Source organism: Dama dama, chromosome 14 (genome assembly GCF_033118175.1).
Source record: "Dama dama isolate Ldn47 chromosome 14, ASM3311817v1, whole genome shotgun sequence".
In the NCBI taxonomy this organism is placed as follows: Eukaryota; Metazoa; Chordata; class Mammalia; order Artiodactyla; family Cervidae; genus Dama; species Dama dama.
This window is the reverse complement of record NC_083694.1, coordinates 57,269,797-57,292,398: the sequence shown is the minus strand read 5'-3', so window position 1 is coordinate 57,292,398 and position 22,602 is coordinate 57,269,797. Positions and strand designations below refer to the sequence as shown.

Here is a 22,602-nt window from a genome sequence, read left to right as displayed (position 1 = left end):
CAAAATCAGATTGATTATATTCTTTGCAGCCAAAGATGGAGAAGCTCTATACAGTCAGCAAAAACAAGACTGGGAGCTGACTGTGGCTCAGATCATGAACTCCTTATTGCCAAATTCAGACTTAAACTGAAGAAAGTAGGGAAAACCACTAGACCATTCACGTATGACCTAAATCAAATCCCTTATGACTATGCTGTGAAAGTGAGAAATAGATATAAGGGACTAGATCTGATAGACAGAGAGCCTGATGAACTATGGACGGAGTTCATGACATTGTACAGGAGACAGGGATCAAGACCATCCCCATGGAAAAGAAATGCAAAAAGCCAAAATGGTTGCCTGAGGAGGCCTTACAAATAGCTGTGAAAAGAAGAGAAGCGAAAAGCAAAGGTGAAAAGGAAAGATATTCCCATTTGAATGCAGAGCTCCAAAGAATAGCCAGGAGAGATAGGAAAGCCTTCCTCGGTGATCAATGCAAAGAAATAGGGGAAAACAATAGAATGGGAAAGACCAGAGATGCCTTCAAGAAAATTAGAGATACCAAGGGAACATTTCATGCAAAGATGGGTTCGATAAAGGACAGAAATGGTATGGACTTAACAGAAGTAGAAGATATTAAGAAGAGGTGGCAAGAATACACAGAAGAACTGTACAAAAAAGATCTTCACGACCCAGATAATCACAATGGTGTGATCACTCACCTAGAGCCAGACATTCTGGAATGTGAAGTCAGGTGGGCCTTAGAAAGCATCACTATGAACAAAGCTAGTGGAGGTGATGGAATTCCAGTTGAGCTATTTCAAATCCTGAAAGATGATGCTGTGAAAGTGCTGTACTCAATATGCCAGCAAATTCAGAAAACTCGGCAGTGGCCACAGGACTAGAAAAGGTCAGTTTCCATTCCAATCCCAAAGAAAGGAAATGCCAAAGAATGCTCAAACTACTGCACAATTGCACTCATCTCACACGCTAGTAAAGTAATGCTCAAAATTCTCCAAGTCAGGCTTCAGCAAAACGTGAACCGTGAACTTCAAGATGTTCAAGTTGGTTTTAGAAAAGGCAGAGGAACCAGAGATCAAATTGCCAACATCCACTGGATCATCGAGAAAGCAAGAGAGTTCCAGAAAAACATCTATTTCTGCTTTATTGACTACGCCAAAGCCTTTGACTGTGTGGATCACAATAAACTGTGGAAAATTCTGAAAGACATGGAAATACCAGACCACCTGACCTGCCTCCTGAGAAACCTGTATGCAGGTCAGGAAGCAACAGTTATAACTGGACATGGAACAACAGACTGGTTCCAAATAGGAAAAGGAGTATGTCAAGGCTGTATATTGTCACCCTGCTTATTTAACTTATATGTAGAGTACATCATGAGAAACGCTGGGCTGGAAGAAGCAGAAGCTGGAATCAAGATTTCCGGGAGAAATATCAATAACCTCAGATATGCAGATGACACCACCCTTATGGCAGAGAGTGAAGAGGCCTCTTGATGAAAGTGAAAGAGGAGAGTGAAAAAGTTGGCTTAAAGCTGAACATTCAGAAAACTAAGATCATGGCATCTGGCCCCATCACTTCATGGGAAATAGATGGGGAGACAGTGGAAACAGTGTCAGACTTTATTTTGGGGGGCTCCAAAATCCATGCAGATGGTGATTGCAGCCATGAAATTAAAAGACGCTTACTCCTTGGAAAGAAAGTTATGACCAACCTAGATGGCATATTAAAAAGCAGAGACATTACTTTGCCAACAAAGGTACGTCTAGTCAAGGCTATGGTTTTTCCAGCGGTCATGTATGGATGTGAGAGTTGGACTGAAGAAAGCTGAGTGCTGAAGAATTGATGCTTTTGAACTGTGGTGTTGGAGAAGACTCTTGAGAGTCCCTTGGACTGCAAAGAGATCCAACCAGTCCATCCTAAAGGAGATCAGCCCTGGGTGTTCATTGGAAGGACTGATGCTGAAGCTGAAACTCCAATACTTTGGCCACCTCATGTGAAGAGTTAACTCATTGGAAAAGACCCTGATGCTGGGAGGGATTGGGGGCAGGAGGCGAAGGGGACGACAGAGGATGAGATGGCTGGATGGCATCACCGACTCAATGGGTATGAGTTTGAGTAAACTCCGAGAGTTGGTGATGGACAGGGGGGCCTAGCACGCGGCGATTCATGGGGTCGCAAAGAGTCGGACACGACTGAGCGAATGAACTGAACTGAACTGAACTGAGTTAGGGGAAGGGCAACTCTTCCTGAGAAAGAGTTAAAATGACTACTACCTTTCACAAGTCAAAGATATTTTCCCCACTAACTAAGACCCTGTTGCTTCTCTATTACACTAATTCTTCTTAGAGAATTAATTCTCTAAACTGTTCTTTCATACATCAATGGCCTGGATGATACTGTCATTGAAAGAACTCATTTTTGTTTACATAAAATATTAATAAATCCTTAGACCATGCTTATGAAATAAAGTCATATTTATTATCTTTGTTTCAAACCTATATTAAAGAGATTAAATGACAAAAACAAGGTCATGCAATACTTCACAGATGAATTTAAAATTAGAATCAAATTAAACACAGAAGAATATCTTTTACTTTCACAAAGATACGGAATCATTCTCTTTAATTAGATAAAGAGTGAAAATGATTTTTATAATAAATCAAAGATTTACTGTGATTCAGATACCAAATTCTTAGGAGAAATTTTAAGATGAAGTGTTTTGTAAAAAGGCAGGTTTGTTTCAAATTTATTGATCTTTTCAGGGATGACAAGTGGCAAAACAGCCGTCTCCTAGCTGATATTAAAAAAAAAAAATCACAATTCAAGCCTTCAAAATATAATTGATTTTGGGATTTCCCTGGTCCAGTGGCTGAGACTCTATTCTTCCAAAGCAAGGGGAACAGGTTTGATCCCTAGTTGGGGAACTAAAATTCCCCATGCTTGATGGCATGGTCAAAAAATTTTTTTTAATATATAATAATGATGTTAACAATGAGTGAAAGAAATTTGGGCTTCCCAGATGGCGCTAGTGGTAAAGAACCTGCCTGCCAATGTAGGAGGTGAGGGTTCAATCAATAGGTCAGGAAGATCCCCTGGAGGAGGGTATGGTAACCCACTCCAGTATTCTTGCCTAGAGAACCCCATGGACAAAGGAGCCTGGTGGGCTATAATCCATAGCATCACAAAGAATAGGACACAACTGAAGTGATTTAGCATGCAACCACACAAAAGAAATTTATGCTATAGAGCAGTCATTTTGGAAATGGACAGTTGGAAGGATTTCCTTCTTGGTTTGATTTTGCTGCTGAAAATGAAATATGGATCACTTTTAAAAACTCTCAAATTCATATACTTGAAAATCTGGAAATAAGTTTCTAATTGTTTTAAAATCTTACAAATAAAGTGTTTCAATTGATTGCCAATCTTTTGTTTAAAAAAAGAAATGCTGCATTGCCTAATGATTATAAAAACAACTGACTGACATTATGGCAAATGGAAAATTTTACTATAATGAATTTCTTCAATTTGGATTGCTTCTTTGCAAGCTCTTATTTTAGCAATGACAGTCCTTAAAAAAAAAGTAACAAAGTAAACTGAACTTAGCAGACCTTCAGATGGCTTTGTCACTAAGTATTAACCTGTGCTTATAAAAAAATTATGAAGCCTGTTCGATCAAATCAATTTTTTTAAAAATCATTACTAAAAATAATTTTAAAATATTATTCATCTCATCCCTTTTGACTAGTCATATATATTTTACAATGTAGAAAAAAAGTCAATAGATTAAGTCTCACATGTAAGTTAGAAATGAATTGTTCAATGATTTTTTGCTGGTAGAGATACACAATAAAGAGTCTTTGAAGATTGGTTTTACTGCCAAGCAGCACAAATTAGATGAAGGTATAAAGAAAAAAACAAAAAGATATCTGGAAGAAAGTGGATCAGAAAGAAAAATGAAAGGTGAGTGAAATGAGGATAAAATTTTCCATTTTAAAATACTTATACCAGTTAATATAGATTAATATGGATATATACAGTTCCTTGAGAAATATATAATCTTGCAAGCTTTATATTCAGTTTAACTACATTATAATCTTATAGCATCAAAATGGAGATGTATAGAGAAGTATATAAAGGTACTTTCTAAATAATCCTATATCATAAAAACTGAATTCCATAATATTAAAAATTGAGACTATAATTCCCCAGAGATAATCCCCAATAGTAAACTGAGTATCTTATCAAAGAAGGTGTTAATGTAGCAAGACCATAAAACATCAGCAATGCTGGAATATCCTTTCTTACTTCAAAGAAATATTTATTGAGTCTCACTATGTGACAGGCACTCTCCCACCCTTTTTCTTCTTACTTCTGGTTGTGTTCTAAATCAGAAATTTCTCATAGGTCTGGTGATCCCCTGTATCCATATTTCCAGTCTTAACATATTTGCTCCTCAACTCTTTGTGTTTCTATATTTACAACATGCTCACAGACTGATATAATGCTTCATAAGTAACATTCCCATATAACACACTGATCTCTGCCTTTCAAATTCCTAATTTAAGCAATATTAAAATTAGCTAAATTCTTTTTATCAATTTTGTAACATCGAATATTTGCATATTATATTTACTTATAATAAGAGACTCCTGTGTAAATTTAGATTATAATTAAGACTAGGAAGTGGGAGTAAATATAATAAACTAAGACATCCACTGGAAATTATTACTTCATGTTGTGATAGTTAAGAAGTCCACAGGTTCAGTTCCTCAGAATGGCAGGGCAATTCCCTATTCTAATAAATATAAACCAATTGTATTGTAGCATTTTGTCTTTCTTCCTAGAAACACGTTTCAGTCATCCCTTCAGCCAGTCAAGGGCACCAACATAAATCCTTAAAATGATTAACACTATTGAGGGAAAATTTTTTTCAGTATACTGAGTAAAGATAGTAACTGGATCTCAAAAACTTTTGATCATTGCTGAAACTTCATTCCAAATGCAGTAACATACCTCATTTAAAAATCCACTGAAAATCATTTGAGTAATTATGTCAGATCCCATTTTGCCCTCCCAATCACCTACTTCAGTTGGATAGCCATGACATGGTTTTTTTCCTTGAAGAAAACTCACAGCCAAGGCAAAAAACAATCTAATAAATTCCTGCAAGTACATACTTGGCGCTGAAGTTCCATGTTACCATTGTTAATCTCACTGCCTATCTTCAAAAGCCATTGTTGAATCATGTTAAATATATGTGTTTGTAGTTCCCTGAAGGGAAAAACAAGTAAAATAAAGGTAAGTGCCTTACTTAAGAGTATAAAAGTAAATATTAGATAAAAGAAAGGGTTTCATTTGACTGGGCCTAGTAAACTTTGGTGTGGACAATTGTTTGAGAACTCAGAGAAAGGTGAATCAAAGCCTTGAGATATTTGGTAGAATGGCTGCTCACTGACAACCTTCCTAACCTCACCTCACATAGGTAGCCAGTTGTGAATAATGTAGACCTTACCTTCAGTGTTAGCTCTCTACTGTAAAAACTCACACTCACACCCTTTACATTCACTTCTATACCTGTGAGAACACAGGTATAGAATTCACAGGTGTGAATTTTAAAATCCTCTCAAGAGATCAACTTTCAACATGACAGTGTGAAGAGAAAAGGTGACCCACTCTCTGGTGAAATTAGTAAAATTACTAAAACAAAACAAAACATTGAAAGCCTCTGGAAATGGTTTTAAGGACAGACAACAACTGAAGAAATACACATTCAAGACAATTTATGAAGAGTCAGTTGGAAAGGCAGGAGTCCAGGGTATTTGAACCAAAACTGCTCCTGTTCTTCCCCTTCTCAGCTCAGTGAGGCATGAACTGCGCTGTAGATCACTGTCGTTAAGAACCCAGGACTCACTCACCCTCCAGCCCCCAGTCAGATGGCTTTCTTCCTGAGAGGAACAGGATGTCAAGATTTCTCATTTGATCCCAAATACCCATTATTGAGGCTAAGTACTGAGAAGTGGGGACTCCTTTCTACCCAGCAGATAGCTATGAGAACCTACAGGCCGGAATCCAAATCTATGTACTGCGGAATAGTGCCAATAATGTATAATGATGAATCCAACTGAGACTTCATCTCATTAATTTTTTCATTAAGTCCCTCCCATTCTTCAAGAAGCAGGTCAGGAAACTCCAGGAGGCTTTCCAACTTGAAAGAACAGAATTCAAAAGAACTAATCAAACTTGGAAGAATTTTAGAGGTACCTGGAAAAATGAGAAAATCATTAACTTTTGGAAGTAGTTATAAGTCTACTATTTCAACAATAAATTATGAGATACTAATGGGTAGGGGCATATCTTCTTTTAGTTTCATATTACTCTACAGCTTGCCTAGCAGAGAATCTTGCAAAGAGTAGTTCCTAAACAAATATTTAGTGAATAAAAACTATCTAATCAGTGCTTTTCTAACTGATGGACTATTTTCATTGATGATAGTTTTTACTTTGTCTTATCTTCTTGGTGGACAATGAAATGCATTAAACACAGAAACCACAAACTACAGTTTCTGTTAAAGGCATTCACTGAGTTATCCTGTTAAGAAGACAATGATGAAAAACAGCTTCTTCATGATTACAGAATAGTTAAAACAGAAACAAGAACAGATAATAGTTCTTGAGTCATTTTTTAGGTCATTGTTCAGGTTTACATATAGTTTTGGTCTGCTGCTGCTGCTAAGTCGCTTCAGTCATGTCCAACTCTGTGCAACCCCACAGACGGCAGCCCACCAGGCTCCACCATCCCTGGGATTCTCCAGGCCAGAATACTGGAGTGGGTTGCCATTTCCTTCTCCAGGGGATCTTCCTGACCCAGGGAGCAAACCCGGGTCTCCTGCATTGCAGGTAGGTGCTTTACCGTCTGAGCCACATTAAACTCATCAAATGGTATATTTGAATAGATGCATTGTAACGAATTATATCTCAATAAAGTGATACTCAATGCTTTATTTTGCTTGATTTTTAAAACTAAATGTATTATTTTGATTTTCAATATTAATTGTATTGAAACTAATAATTAGTATTAAAATGCCTCATACTGTCAAACCATCTAATTATCTTGACCATTGTTTTTTTCCTTACCATTATCCCCATTTATTCTTATTTCAAATTCTTTGTAGAGTCTTGCTATATTTTTCAAAATTTCCTCCATGAGCTTCTGCTCTGGTGGTATATTTCCCTCCATACTTTTATGGCGACCAAATATCCCAAGCCCAATATCTGTCCAGTTTTCCTGTAACCGTTTAATAATCTTGAGAGAATCGTATTTTGACACTAGAAGATCCCCAGAAAATTTGTCTCTGTCTTCAGTCAACATCTGGAGAGTGAAAGGGGGATGAGGAAATTAGTACATTATTCACTAATGATTTCATCAAAGTCTACTCAGGTGACTCCCAAATATTTTGGAGTTATATATCTTATTTGTCATATCATTTCCTCATGTGACATACATTCTATTTTCAAAGTTAAAATGAATGTAAATTAATTTTGATACTCTATAAGATAACCCATAGTTTAACAGGATGAAATAATTATATTCAATTCTATGTAGGTAAAAATATTAGTGAGAAGCAATTAAGCCTCAGAGAGCTGAACATGTTTAATCATTATTTGCTTTGATAAGGATATAATATTTCTGTTTATATGATCCCCACTACACTGGGAAAGTTCCTAGAATGTATAAGTTTTCATTTGTTTGTTTAACCTGAAGTACAAGTGATATACCTGACATATCAATAAGTGTGGAAAAAATAAGTTACAATTTATATATAAAGCTTGCTATTATTTCAAGATTCAGATAATGTAAACAAATCACTCACACTTATTAGCAACCAGTATTGGAAAGCATTGTAGCAGAGCAATTAAGAGACAGACCCGGCCATTTACCATTTATAGGTAATTAAGGCAAGTTACTGAACATTTCTAATCTTCAATTTCCACATCTGGAAGATGGGGGATTACAGAACCTGCATCAGGTGGATACTATGAAGAAAAAGTATAATAACATATGGAAAGCACCTTCAGCCTGACAAGTTAATGAATGAAAATTACTACTATTCCTACTAAAAAAAAAAGCACGATTTTTTTCACTTTTATCTATGCAATGTCCAAGAGATAAACATTAAAAAAAAATAAGTCACTAAACTAACTAAATTGTATGTATGACAACAAACATTTTCAATTCTGCTCAAATCATTCCAAAATAAAAGAAAATGGTTTCTTGGGATTGGATGAGATTTCATTAGGTCATGAGTTTGATGTTAACATTTGGAGGAATTCTTTGGCCACCTGATGCGAAGAACTGACTCATTTGAAAAGACCTTGATGCTGGGAAAGATTGAGGGCAGGAGGAGAAGGGGACGACAGAGGATAAGATGGTTGGATGGCATCACTGACTCAATGGACATGGGTTTGGGTGGACTTCGGGAGTTGGTGATGGACAGGGAGGCCTGGCGTGCTGCGGTTCATGGGGTCACAAAGAGTTAGACACGACTGAGCGACTGAACTGAACTGAATATTGTATTTTCTCTTGCCAGACTACTGTAACAGGATAGCAATTTGACTAGCAAAATGAAACCTATTTTCAAAGTTTGAACCCTTTAAAAAGACGTTATTAATAAACAAAGTGTGTTCTATACATACAATGGAATATTATTCAACCTTAAGAAGGCAGCAAATTCTGATAAATGTTGCAATGTGGATAAACCTTGTGGGTATTAAGCTGGAGGGAATAAGTCAGTTACAGAAGGATTAATTCTGCATAATTTCATTTATATGAGGTGCCTGAGTAGTCAATTTATAAAGACAAAGTAGAATGGCAGTTGCCAGGGGCTGGAGGGAGGAGGAAATGGGAAGTTACTGTTTAATAGGAAGAATTTCAGTTCAGGTAGATGAGAAAGTTCTGGACATGGATGGCTGTGATGGTTGCACAATAATGGGAATGTACTTAAGGCTGCTGACCTGTACATAAAAATGATGTAAATGGTAACGTTATGTTATGTATATTTTACCACAATTTTTAAAAAGATATTTTTAAAAGATTTTAAAAGATATTTAAAAGATATTTTTAAAGTCCAATGTGTCCTTAAGACAAAAGCCAGGTACATGAGAGGCACAGATGTTGTTTATGTCTGACAGTTAGATGCGAAAATCAGAACTATCTTAATTGCCACCCAAGTGTGTTTTCCTAATCTTTTCACTGACAACCTAACTTTATTTGACCCAAAAATCTAAAAAATAGAACTGAGAACAGAATATTTAAGAGTGTTTTTAAAAGCCTCAGTAGTTTTAATGTTTTCCTTGCCATTCATAAAACCTAGTATAGCATTTTTAAAGGATGAGATATGATTCAGTTGTAGGTAAGGAGTGACAAGTTTGCAAATAGCATTTTGATTACCAAGTTGTTTGCTAGATAAAGTCTTACCATTAGCCACTGCTTGAAGTCTGGAACGAGTGATTCAAGTGTCTTTCGTCTATGGGGGAATAAAATGTCTCTTTCACTGAAAGAAGGAAAAAGAGCAAGAGTGTGGTCTCAGGACAAGATATAAACAAAGAAAATCATGAATCCACACATAATATAACAATTAATAATATACTTCTCTCTAATGGTTTTCCCAAATGCCTTCCAGGTTCAGCCTCTCCCTCACAGGCATTCATTTTTAAGTTTACAAATACAATAAAAATTCAGATCATAATCAGACCTGAGGAAGCAGGTTATAGGGTCAGAGGCCATGACAGTATTAAAAGGGTAGCCTCTGGGTCCTCAACATCCAAAATTAGGTCATCATAGGAATAATTCCTGCTGAACACAGTGGCCAAAGCAATATATAAAGAGAAAGGAAGCCTAAAGAATAATTAAGACTCAACATTTAGGTCAGGAGCCCCAACTTCTGGTAATAAAAAAAAAGGTGGGGGGGTTTCCTTTAGTATCTTTTGAAGCCTCACAAGAAGAGAGCTCTTGATAAAGTCGTCCCTGAGGAGAAAGGAGAAGAAAGCCGTTGCCACCTGTGCTCCTCTCCCAGCTGAGAGTCAACAAGTTATTAGAAGTTGCGCAAAGGCAGCAGCAACCAGCTTGAATATATGCCAGCTTCGGGGACCACTTCCCAGTCTACTAACCGGAACACCTCTTAGGGGATATGAAAAACTGAAACAACTCTTCTCAGTTTGACATGGAAATAGTACCTAAATGTGTTTCCTCAACAGACAAAGCATCTTAAAGTTAAAAAAAAAAAAAACAAAAAAAAACCAACTTTAGAAAACATTGAGTCCAGCCTGCATTTAAAGTATAGATTCCCACTAACCTCGGCTATGATTTAGTCAACCAGCCTCCACTTAACTACTTTAATAGGCAGCTTCTTCCATTGCCAAATTTCTGTTACAAAGTATGACAGCCAATCAAAACCAACCTCCTAATAACTGCCAGTCACTGATTCCACTTCTCTCCACAGGCACTATGCTACAGAATTTGCAGATGGATCCACATATGAAGTGCGCCAATAGACATTAAGTTGACTTGATTTTAAAAAGTGAGTAAAGAAAAGAAAGAGTTGGATCTCAATGGAAGCAGCAGCAGTTTGGTACAGGGATCAGTATGATCAATATGATGTAAGACCATTCAAGCTCCTAGCAGGATTGTGCCCTTGTAAGGGCAGCTGGTTACCTCACCAAAATCAATGTCAGAGTAGTTACAAGGTAAAAGAAATGAGATATAAAGAGAGAAAGATCTGGACTGAGTTATCAAACATGATGTCATATAATCAGGAAAAACAAGATTCTTGAAGACCCACGTATTATTTCTGAAGAACTGTTGCCATCTGACAAGGCCATCCTTAATACTTTGCAATCTCTCCCTTGTAGCCTCTTCATTTCGCTCCACTTCCTGTTGAAATTTATTCACTAAATTTCTCCATTTCTGTGTCAACTTCTGCAATAGTGCAAGGTCTGAAGTGTCCTAGATAAAATGCATGGAATTGAACCACTTATTCATTTATCCATGTAACAAATACTTACTAGCATGCACCAGGCCATTATTAATACTGTTAATACTAGAGACATTCATAGAAAACGGATCCAAAAATTGAACAGATAGTCCCCTTTCAAAATATCAGTGACACTATTATATAGTCCCTTTGGTGGTGAATTTTTCCACAGTAAAAAAAAAAAAGAAATTAGAATCAAGATTTTTTTCCTTTACAACATGAGCCCAGTTTCCTCACAGGACTTGGCAGGTTGGGCAGCACATTCGAAAGAACAGGAATTTCAAAGTTAAACAGAACCAAATGTAAATCCTATTCATTTATTGGCTTGGGGGATATTATTTAATTTCAGATTAATTTTTCTTTTCCAAAAAATAAAGACCCAAATATATATCTCACAGGATTGTTATAAGAATTAAACAAAATGACTAGTGTAAATGATTTGACTCTAGAAACATACTAAATGCCACTTCCTTTCTTTGCAACCTAATGCGCTCACTGAATTTGCCCATCAAATTGCATAGAATATATCGATAATCCAATTATTTCAATGAACATAGTTAAATTTTTGTTAAGCACTATAACTCTGTAAGTAACATCTGCAGTGTTGACATAAATAAATTGCTCAAATTGCTTGAATCAGAAGACAAATTAAAAGAAGAGCCTTTATTCACTTTTCCTTAGGTTTTTCATTCTGCCCCCAATAAAGCACAAATATAAACTATATTTCAAATTTAGTCTATAAACTAACAAAGGCTTATTGCAGTTTCACCCTCAATAGGTGAAGTCTCTTTTTCCATGACTCAAGTGAATTGAACTTTACCTTAGATGATAGCAGTACGATGAAATGCTTAGTATAATTATTCCAGCTTTTTTCATTGAGGTAAAGTCTTTTAGCCAAGAGGACTTTATTTCTTTCAATTACCTATTTTTAGAAATTACTAAAATTAGGAACCTAAAACATTAGCAAACCATTATAATTTATTAAACCCAAATCAGTTTCACATATCAATTTTTCATTGAATCATTAATTTGATCACAATTTTTTTTTTTAAATCATGAACTAATTTGAATCACAAATCCATGTTTTCTAAAACTATTGAACTGGAACCAAATTGAACATGGTATACAGCAGAGGTTTTCAAACAATTTTATCTCAAAACTCCTTTACACTTATAAAAATTATTGAGAACACCAAAGAACTTTTATTTACATGGATTATATATATTGCTATTTATTGCTTTGGAAATTAACTAAAATTATCTAAAATATACATTTGTTAATTCACATAAACATTAATAAACCCACTGTATTTTTAAGTTTTTTCTGAAAAATAACTATGTTTTCTAAAATAAAACTTGAAAAGAACATACAGTTTCACATTTTACAAATCTCTTTAATGTTTGCTTAATAGAATAGGGCTGTATTTTCATTTGTTTTTGAATTCAATCTGTTGTAATATCCCATACCATGTAGCTTCAAGAAAAATCCAATGTACATTCATATGAGAACGAGTAAAAAAGGCAAATATCAACAGTGTTACAATGAAACTCGTTTTGACCTCGTGAAGGGTCTTATGGACCCCCAAGGGGCTCTGTGGACCATACTTTGAGAACCACTGATATACTAAATCACTTATATAGTCATTCAGTGAATAACTGACTATTCAAGACACTGTGTGAACAAAAGAGACATAGTCCTTATTTTCAGGGAGTTGACATTATAGCTGTTATTTCCTATTGTTCTTGTTCAGTTGCTTAAGTTGTGTCCGACTTTGCAACCCCATGAACTGCAGCACACCAGGCTTCTCTGTCCATCACTATCTCCCTGAGTTTGCTCAAACTCATGCCCATTGAGTCAGTGATGCCATCCAACCATCTCATCCTGTGTCGCCCCCTGCTCTCCTTTTGCCCTCAGTTTTTCCCAGCATCAGGGTCTTTTCCAAAGAGTCAGTTTTTCACATCAGGTGGCCAAAGTATTGGAGCTTCAGTTTCAGCATCAGTCCTTCAGTGAACATTCAGGGTTGATTTCCTTTAGGATTCACTCTTTGGTTTGATCTCTTTGGTCTCTGCTGTTCAAGGAACTCTCAAGAGTCTTCTCCAGTAAGCACAGTTCAAAAGCATCAATTCTTCGGCCCTCAGGCTTCTTTATGGTCCAACTCTCACATCCACACATGACTACTGGAAAAACCATTGCTTTGACTAGACGGACCTTTGTTGGCAAAGAGATGTCTCTGTTTTTTAATACACTGTCTAGGTTTGTCATACCTATTCTTCCAAGGAGCAAGCATGATGATCTAACACAAAGCCCCACTAGTTCAAGGTATTCCTCTATAGAAATCTCTTACCAGTGGTCAGTTAGTTCTCTACTATTTAAATACTTCTAGATGAGGTAACTCCCTTGTTTTTTTTTTTTTCTCCTGCTGAACATACTAGTTCCCAGATTTGTTTAATTTTTCTTTTAAATTAAGGTATAATTGAGACCCTGATGCTGGGAAAGATTGAAGGCCGGAGGAGAAGGGGACGACAGGATGAGATGGTTGGATGGCGTCACCGACTCAATGGACACGAGTTTGAGTAAACTCCGGGAGTTGGTGATGGATAGGGAGGCCTGGCGTGCTGCAGTCCATGGGGTCACAAAGAGTCGGACACAGTTGAGCAACTGAACTGAACTGATGTATAATATTACATGTTTCAGGTGTACAACATAGTGACTGACAATTTTTAAAGGTTATATTCCATTTGTAGTTATTATAAAATATTGACAATATTCTTTGTGCTGTATAATATATCCTTATGGCTTATTTTTTTACACATAGTAGTTCATACTTCAATTCCCTTCCCCTACCTTGCCCCTCCCCCTTTCCCTCTCCTGACTGGTAACCACTAGTTTATTCTATCTGTGAGTCTGTTTCTTTTACAGGTTTGTTTCTTATATATTTACTGTCACAATTGTTTCTCTGGACATATCAATGTCTCTTTTAAAGTTCTGAATCAGAATAGAACTTTCATGTCATAGATGAGATCTGACTATTCTAGAGGAAAGTGGGACAGCATTTTGAATGTGTTTAGGGTCATAATTTTCTGTTAATATTGTAATTTCCAGATGTGACATTAGGCAATCAACCAGGAAACACTGAATACTGTATTGTGGGACATTGCTATAATACTTGCCTAAAGCATCTTGTCATTGTCTATAGGCTGCCATATTTCAATTCAGTTGTCATCTTGGGTACCAAAGTATTAAATAATAGAACCAAAGTGACTTATCCAGTGATTGTAATACAGTTACATCATTAAAAAAAAAAAAAAAAAAAGAACCACTTTCCCTAGTTTATTAATGTCTAATTAAAGTTGAAAGTTTTAACACATTCACAAACAACAGAAATAGAATACCTGCTCATACTCATAGGTTCTGGTGAAAAAAAGAGCCCTTGATTGGGCAACAGGCAGGTACCCAATAGAGGAGAAACAAGAGAAAAAAATATAACTTCTTCTTTTCAAGGCTTATAATAGAATAGTTGCATTATTCATCAATTAAACATATATCTTCATTTCTAAAGATTTTGTCTACATGAAAACAACCTAAATGTCCAATGACAGATGAATGGATAAAGAAGATGTGGTACAGACACACACACACAAACACACATACGTCCACTGGGATATTACTCAGCCATTAAAAAGAATGAAATGCCATTTGTAGCAACATGAATGGACCTAGAAATTGTCATACCAAGTGAAGCAAGTCAAACAAAGACAAGTATCTTATGACATTGTTCATATGTGGAATCTAAAAAAAAAATAATTGTACAAAAGAACCAATCTACAAATAGAAATAGAGTCACAGATATAGAAAATAAATATGGTTACCAAGGGGGAAAGAGGGGATGGGAGGGATAAATTGGGACATTGAGACTGGCATATACACACTAATATATATAAGACAGATAACTTGTAATGACCTGTATTGGAATAGGATTTTAAAAAGAGTGGATACATGTATACATATAGCTGATTCACTTTGCTGTACAGCAGAACTAACACAACATTCCAAATTAACTATATTCCAATACAAACTAATTTTTTAAAAATAAATAAAAATTTACAAAAATTTTTCTGAAGATGTGATGTGTATATATATACATAATGAAATATTACTTAGTCATTAAAAAGAATGAAATAATGCCATTTACAGCAACATGGATGGACCTAGAGATTATGAAAGGCTTCTCTGGTAGCTCAGCTGGTAAAGAATCCGCCTGCAATGCAGAGACCCCAGTTTGATTCCTGGGTTGGGAAGATTCCCTGGAGAAGGGACAGGCTACACACTCCAGTATTCTTGGGTTTCCCCTGTGGCTCAGCTGGTAAAGAATCAGCCTGCAATGCAGGAGACCTGGGTTGGATCCCTGGGTTGGGAAGATCCCCTGGAGAAGGGAATAGCTACCCACTCCAGTATTCTGGCCTGGAGAATTACAACTGAGCGACTTTCACTTTCCCTTTCAGAGATTATAGTACTAAGTGAGTCAGAAGCAAAGACAAGTAACATGATATCACTTACATGTGGAATTAAAATAAACACAAATAAACATATCTACAAAACAAAAATATACTCAGAGATATAGAAAAAAGATCTGTGGTTGCCAAGGAAGAGAGTCAGGCAGGGAAGGACTGGGAGTTTGGAATTAGCAAACATAAACTATTATATGTAGGATGGATAAACAATAATGTCCTATAGTGTATAGCATAGGGAGCTCTACTCAATATCCTGTGATAAACCATAATGGACAAGAAGATGAAAAAAGAATGTCTATATATGTATAGCTGAGTCACTTTGCTGTATAACAGAAATTAAATACAACATTGTAAATCAAGTACACTTCAATAAAAATTTTAAAATAAAACAAAATTTTTGTCTAGATTATTGAAAATTATAAAATGAAACCTTATCTAGCCAAAAAAGAAGTTGATTTCAGAGGAAACAACCTTTACAGATAATTCATATGTAGCTGAGCTCCAGATATCTCTTTCCACCATTAACTGTTTAATATCACTCTCCATCCTTTCTCTTTGTAATGTATATAGGTCATGATATTCTTCTACAATTCTAAAAGAAAAATTAAGAACAGATACATAAATACATATCTCAAAAAAATAACTGTTCTAAAGTAGGCAAATTGTTCCTTTAAAACTCATCATAAGGTAATTATGGCATAATTGCTGGATATATTAGTAACATTAATATACAGGGAAATAGAAGAAAAAATATTCAAATTTCATGTATAAATCTTACAGAGGTCTTAAGGAAAAATTTAATATATTGTTCTCTGCTCTAAACACTTTTCATCATATTCTTCTTTATTCTCTAGAATTTTCACACTGTGGTATTCCAGTGGTATAACAACATGACATTTAATGAAAAATTCTAAATACATGTAGTAGTAATACAGCTGCTTTTAGCTTTTTTTTCTCATTGAATTTAGCATTCTTTACTAAGAAGATACAAAGGCACAAAGCCCAATAATTGTGAGCTATATTTTAAAATTATATATAATTAGCATAAGATTTAAAGAAATTCTCTACCAATCAAAAGCTTAAGTTTAATTAAGTACCTTTATCTTAAATCTTTTTTCTTCATGTTTACGAAAATATATCTTTTCCTTCTAACTGAATTATAAGCCCTTCCAAGACTAAAAAGAAACACAGGAATTATAAAGTGATTGGTAGCTTTTCACAAACCTTTCGAAACACTTCCTCGTAAAGAATATTAGGACTTCCCTGGTGGCTCAGTGGTGAAGAATCTGCCTGCCAATGTAGGCGATGCAGATTCTATCCCTAGGTGGGGAAGATCCCCTAGAGAAGAAAATGGCAACCCACTCCAGGATTCTTGCCTGGAAAATTCCATGGATAGAGAAGCCTGGCGGGTTACAGTTCATGGGGCCTCAAAAGAGTTGGACACGACTTAGCGACTAAACAACAACAACAAAGACATTAACTTTTCTGAAAGAATAAAAAGCCACTGACATAAAATTCTTCTGATTTCATTGAAAGCCATTAACCACCACCATCAGTTCCTAAAGCCTCCTTCTATTTGGAGGCTTTGACTTGTTCAAACTGCAAAAAAATAAATCACCACAGATGTGATGCAGATGAATATACACAAAAAAATTCAACAAGCTATATAACCTTAACAGCTACACACTAAAATTAATGCACTAGCTATGCACTAAAATTAATGACCCTTGTTTATAACAACCAAAGAAAAAAATGCAGAAATAACCTTAATGTCCAACAAGGGACTGGCCAAATAAAATACATAATGTAGCTCTCTGATGAAAATACTCTGTTGCTAATTAAAGATCATGTTCTTAATACTGTACTACATAGGAAAAATTTTTGTGTAAAACATAAAACAAGAAAACCCAAATGATAATGGTCTATATTCAGCTTTATATGATTTTTAAAAAAATACATAGAAAAAAGAAAACCATATTGCAACAGTAAATAGTAGTTAACTCTAAAAGAATTGTGAATGTTCTTTATTTTCTTATTTATGTGTGTCTGTATCTTCCAAATTTCCAACAAAATAATCATTATAAAAATATTACCCATAATTTCTAATCACATGCAAAACATGAACCATCCTACTTCAGAACTATCAATGTTTAAAGAAGGTGAGCCCTTTTCCCTCTCTTTTCTTCCCCTTCTCTTTGATTTTAGATGTTTTGTTTTTATAATGGACATCAGCACAAAAGAAGGTCTAGCTTATTTTTTTAATTCATTCAACAAGTATCTGTTTAGTGCCTGCTATATCCCAAGTAATATTCAAAACTAAACAAAAACTAAAAATAAACTTTGCCCTTATAAAGTTTATTTAGAAGAGCTAATGAGTAAATTAAAGTAAAACATACTATATTAAGTAGTGATAGTGCTGTGGATAAAAATAAGTCAGATAAAGGGGATTAAGAATACGAAGTGTATTACAATTTTACATAGAGGGGTCAGGAAAGACCGTATTGATAAGACATTTGAGCAAAGGTCCAAAAGAAGGAGGGAGGAAACCATACCAGCTGTCTGGGGGAGAAGGAATCCAGGACCTAAAACAGGCCACCCTAGTGTGTTTAAAGAACAGCACAAAGACAAGCAGATTTAGAATAAAGTAGAAGTCAGAGAAATTCTGGTAGGATGAGTCCTGTGATTTTTTTAAAATGGTCTTTTACTGTAAGATAGAGGTACTGAAGAATTTCGAATGGAGAAATGACATCATGTGAGTCAAGTGTTAAGAGATCACACTGGCTGGTGTATGGAGAAGAGACTCACAAAGTGTAGAGGTAGAAGTAAAAGGCCATTTAGAAGTTTACTGTAATACCCTAGGCAAGAGATGAAGATGGTAGTAGTTAAAGTAGTGATAATTCTGTATATATAATGAAAGGAGAGCTGACAGAGTTTGCTAATGGAGACATGGAGATGTGAGAGAAAAAAGGGATCAAGGATAATGCCAGGACTCTTTGCTGGAGAAACTAGAAGGAGGGAGTTGCCATTAACTCAAAGGGGAAGAGCATGTGGGAAGAGCAGATTTGAGGGGGAAGAACAGGAATTCAGTTTGGGAATGTTAAGCATCTAAGCAAAAATGTTAAGGCTGTTGAATACATGTCTGGGATTCAAAGAGAAGACTGAAGCTAGAGATACAAATTTGTGGACATGGTTGAAGCTGGAGATAGAAATTTGTGAATTGAGCGTATATTGATGATGGCATTTAAAGCCAGGAAACTGAATAGATTCACTTAGGAAATAAGTATAGAAAGAAAAAGATCCAAGAATGAATACGACAACACTTAGAAAGGGTGAGATGCAGACAAAGAAAACAAACTTATGGTTAACCAAAGGGAAAAGGGAATGGAGTAAGGATAAACTGGGACTTTGGGATTAGCAGATACAAACTCCTATATATAAAACAGATAAACAAGATCCTACTGTATTATATAGGGAACTATGTTTAATATCCTATAATAAACCATAATGGAAAGGAATATGAAAAAGTACATATATATATATATTCTATCTCCAGCTTATATATATATATATATATATAAACACAAAGCTAGTGGAAGCGATAGAGTCCCAGTTGAGCTATTTCAAATCCTAAAAGATGATGCTGTGAAAGTGCTGCACTCAACATGTCAGCAAATTCGGAAAACTCAGCAGTGGCCACAGGACTAGAAAAGGTCAGTTTCCATTCCAATCCCAAAGAAAGGAAATGCCAAAGAATGCTCAAACTACCACACAATTGCACTCATCTCACACGCTAGTAAAGTAATGCTCAAAATTCTCCAAGCCAGGCTTCAGCAATACATGAACTGTGAACTTCCAGATGTTCAAGTTGGTTTTAGAAAAGGTAGAGCAACCAGAGATCAAATTGCCAACATCTGTTAGATCATCGAAAAAGCAAGAGAGTTCCAGAAAAACATCTATTTCTGCTTTAATGACTACGCCAAAGCCTTTGACTGTGTGGATCACAATGAACTGTGGAAAATTCTGAAAGAGATGGGAATACCAGACCAGCTGACCTGCCTCTTGAGAAACCTGTATGCAGGTCAGGAAGCAACAGTTAGAACTGGACACGGAACAACAGACTGCTTCCAAATAGGAAAAGGAGTATGTCAAGGCTGTATATTGTCACCCTGCTTATTTAACTTATATGTAGAGTGCATCATGAGAAACGCTGGGCTGGAAGAAGCACAAGCTGGAATCAAGATTTCTGGGAGAAATATCAATAACCTCAGATATGCAGATGACACCACCCTTATGGCAGAAAGTGAAGAGGAACTAAAGAGCCTCTTGATGAAAATAAAAGAGGAGAGTGAAAAAGTTGGCTTAAAGCTCAACATTCAGAAAACTAAGATCATGGCATCTGGTCCCATCACTTCATGGCAAATAGATGGAGAAACAGTGGAAACAGTGGCTGACTTTATTTTTTTGGGCTCCAAATACCTGCAGATGGTGATTGCAGCCATGAAATTAAAAGACACTTACTCCTTGGAAGGAAAGTTATGATCAACCTAGACAGCATATTAAAAAGCAGAGACATTACTTTGCCAACAAAGGTACGTCTAGTCAAGGCTATGGTTTTTCCAGTAGTCATGTATGGATGTGAGAGTTGGACTATAAAGAAAACTGAGTGCTGAAGAATTGATGCTTTTGAATTTTGGTGTTGGAGAAGACTCTTGAGAGTCCCCTGGACTGCAAGGAGATCCAACCAGTCCATCCTAAAGGAGATCAGTCCTGGGTGTTCACTGGAAGGACTGATGTTGAAGCTGAAACTCCAATACTTTGGCCACCTGATGCGAAGAGCTGACTCATTTGAAAAGACCTTGATGCTGGTAAAGATTAAGGGCAGGAGGAGAAGGGGACGACAGAGGATGGATGGTTGGATGGCATCACTGACTCGATGGACATGGGTTTGGGGAGACTCTGGGAGTTGGTGATGGACAGGGAGGCCTGGCATGCTGAGGTTCATGAGGTCACAAAGAGTCAGACACAACTGAGCAACTGAGCTTAACTGAACTGATACACACACACACACACACACACACACACACAAAACCGAATCACTTTGCTCTGCACCAGAAACTAACACAATACTGTAAATCAAGTATACTTCAATTCAGTTCAGTTCAGTCGCTCAGTCGTGTCCGACTCTTTGCGACCCCATGAACTGCAGCACACCAGGCCTCCCTGTCCATCACCAACTCCCAGAGCTTGCTCAAACTCATGTCCATCGAGTCAGTGATGCCATCCAACCATCTCATCCTCTGTCGTCCCCTTCTCCTCCTGCCCTTAATCTTTACCAGCATCAGGGTCTTTTCAAATGAGTCAGCTCTTTGTATCAGGTGGCCACTTCAATTAAATAAATAAATAAATAGAAATTGGCGAGATGAAAGGAACCTGTAAGGGATATCAATAAGAAGGAGCCAAGAGTAAAGTAGTAGGAAAACTAGGACAGCATAATATACTAAAAGACATTGTTTTAAGTAAAAGCAACTGGTCAGTTATGACAAATGCTGCTGGTGAGTCAAGCTAAATGAGAATTGAGAATGGGCTTTTGGATATAATAATATGGAAGTCACTGGTGACTCTAACAAGTACAATTGTCAGGTGGAATGGTACGGTTGAAAGCCTGATTGGTGTGGGTTCAAGTGATAATGGGAAGACAGAAAGTGGAGAAAAGAAGTATGACAACCTTTTGAGGAAGTCTGTTGTAAGGGGAACAGAGAAATGGAGCCACAGCTAGAAGGGGATTTGTCGTCTTTTGGGACTTGGAAGTTTTTAGGTATGGTTTTTGGGTCTGAGGAAGAGGGTTTTTCTTTTGTTATTATTGTTTTTAAGATAAGAGCAATTGCAGCATATTTGTATACTGGTGTGACTGATCAAGTAGAGGGAAATACTAATGATACAGGAGAAAGAGGGAATATTTGCTGAAAATATCAAGAGTAGGTAAGAGCGGATGTAACAGGACATAAATGGAGAGACTGACCTTAGAAAGGAGACAGTTTATCCACAGTGAGAGAAGGAATTATGAGCACAGATGTAGGGGGGTGGGGAGATGTAGAGAGAACTGAGTTCTCTCTTCAATTTGCTTCTATTTTTTAGAAAGCAAGGTCATCATCTCAGAAAGAGGATGGAGAGGTAATATCAGAGATAAGAGGATAAAAGACAGAGTATAAGGTAGTTATTTACTAAGATAACAAGGATGACTCAGCTACAGAAAACAGTAGTACATTCAGTGGACAAAAAATGATCAAGATACCCCTCTCATTCTAGCAAGTGATAAAACAGAATACAAGTCAGAAAGCTATTTTTAAATTTATATTTTGTATAAATTTGTGTTTTTCTTGACATTTAGAAAATATGGTCACTCTTTAACATGTTAAAAAAAAAGCAAAAGATAATGCTGGATTAAAAGGCACATAGAATAAGATACAATGGATGGTACTAGATTGGGTACTGGTTTGGACAACTCAATGTAAAATTCATTTTGGGAATAATTAGGAACATTCAAATAAGAATTGGGTTGGGACTTTTCTGGTGGTCCAGAGGTTAAGATTCATGCTTTAAATGCAGGAGTCCCAAGTTCAATCCCTACTCAGGGAACTAAGATCCCACATGCCACACAGTGCAGCCGAATAAATAAAGTTAAAAAAAAAAGAATTGGGCAATTTATGAGGTAAAAATTTGCTGAAACAGGCATGGATTATTGACTGAAAAAACAGGCTAACAGTATGTACAAAACAATTTTGGTTTAAAAAATGCACGTACACACATGTACATAGAAAAAAGATCCATAAGAATATACATTAAGGTATTTACGGTAATAATCTATAGGGAGTGAAATTGTGATTTTTTTAAAATTTATTTTTGATTGTATTTATTAATTTTCTTAAAAGGCACATGTACTGTTTCTATGATAATACAATAATATTTTAAATCAACTAAATAAAAAATTAAAATGCAATCAGATGTATCTTTTGATACATACCCAAGAGCTTCCTAGTAATCAGAACTCAAACAGAAAAT

At 36.0% G+C, this 22,602-nt stretch overlaps 1 protein-coding gene across 1 annotated transcript in view; it reads right to left on the bottom strand.

Annotated features, from left to right (window-relative positions):
• The window catches only part of AXDND1 (axonemal dynein light chain domain containing 1), a 72,574-nt gene that overhangs the window by 31,547 nt on the left and 18,425 nt on the right, over positions 1-22,602 (bottom strand). The window contains exons 12-18 of the mRNA XM_061160829.1: positions 16,015-16,135; positions 11,853-11,954; positions 10,841-11,004; positions 9,478-9,553; positions 7,137-7,371; positions 6,063-6,264; positions 5,181-5,274 (exon numbers count right to left, since the gene is read on the bottom strand). Of these exons, the coding sequence (XP_061016812.1) occupies positions 5,181-5,274; positions 6,063-6,264; positions 7,137-7,371; positions 9,478-9,553; positions 10,841-11,004; positions 11,853-11,954; positions 16,015-16,135 (994 nt within the window). The remainder of the gene's footprint in view (positions 1-5,180; positions 5,275-6,062; positions 6,265-7,136; positions 7,372-9,477; positions 9,554-10,840; positions 11,005-11,852; positions 11,955-16,014; positions 16,136-22,602) is intronic.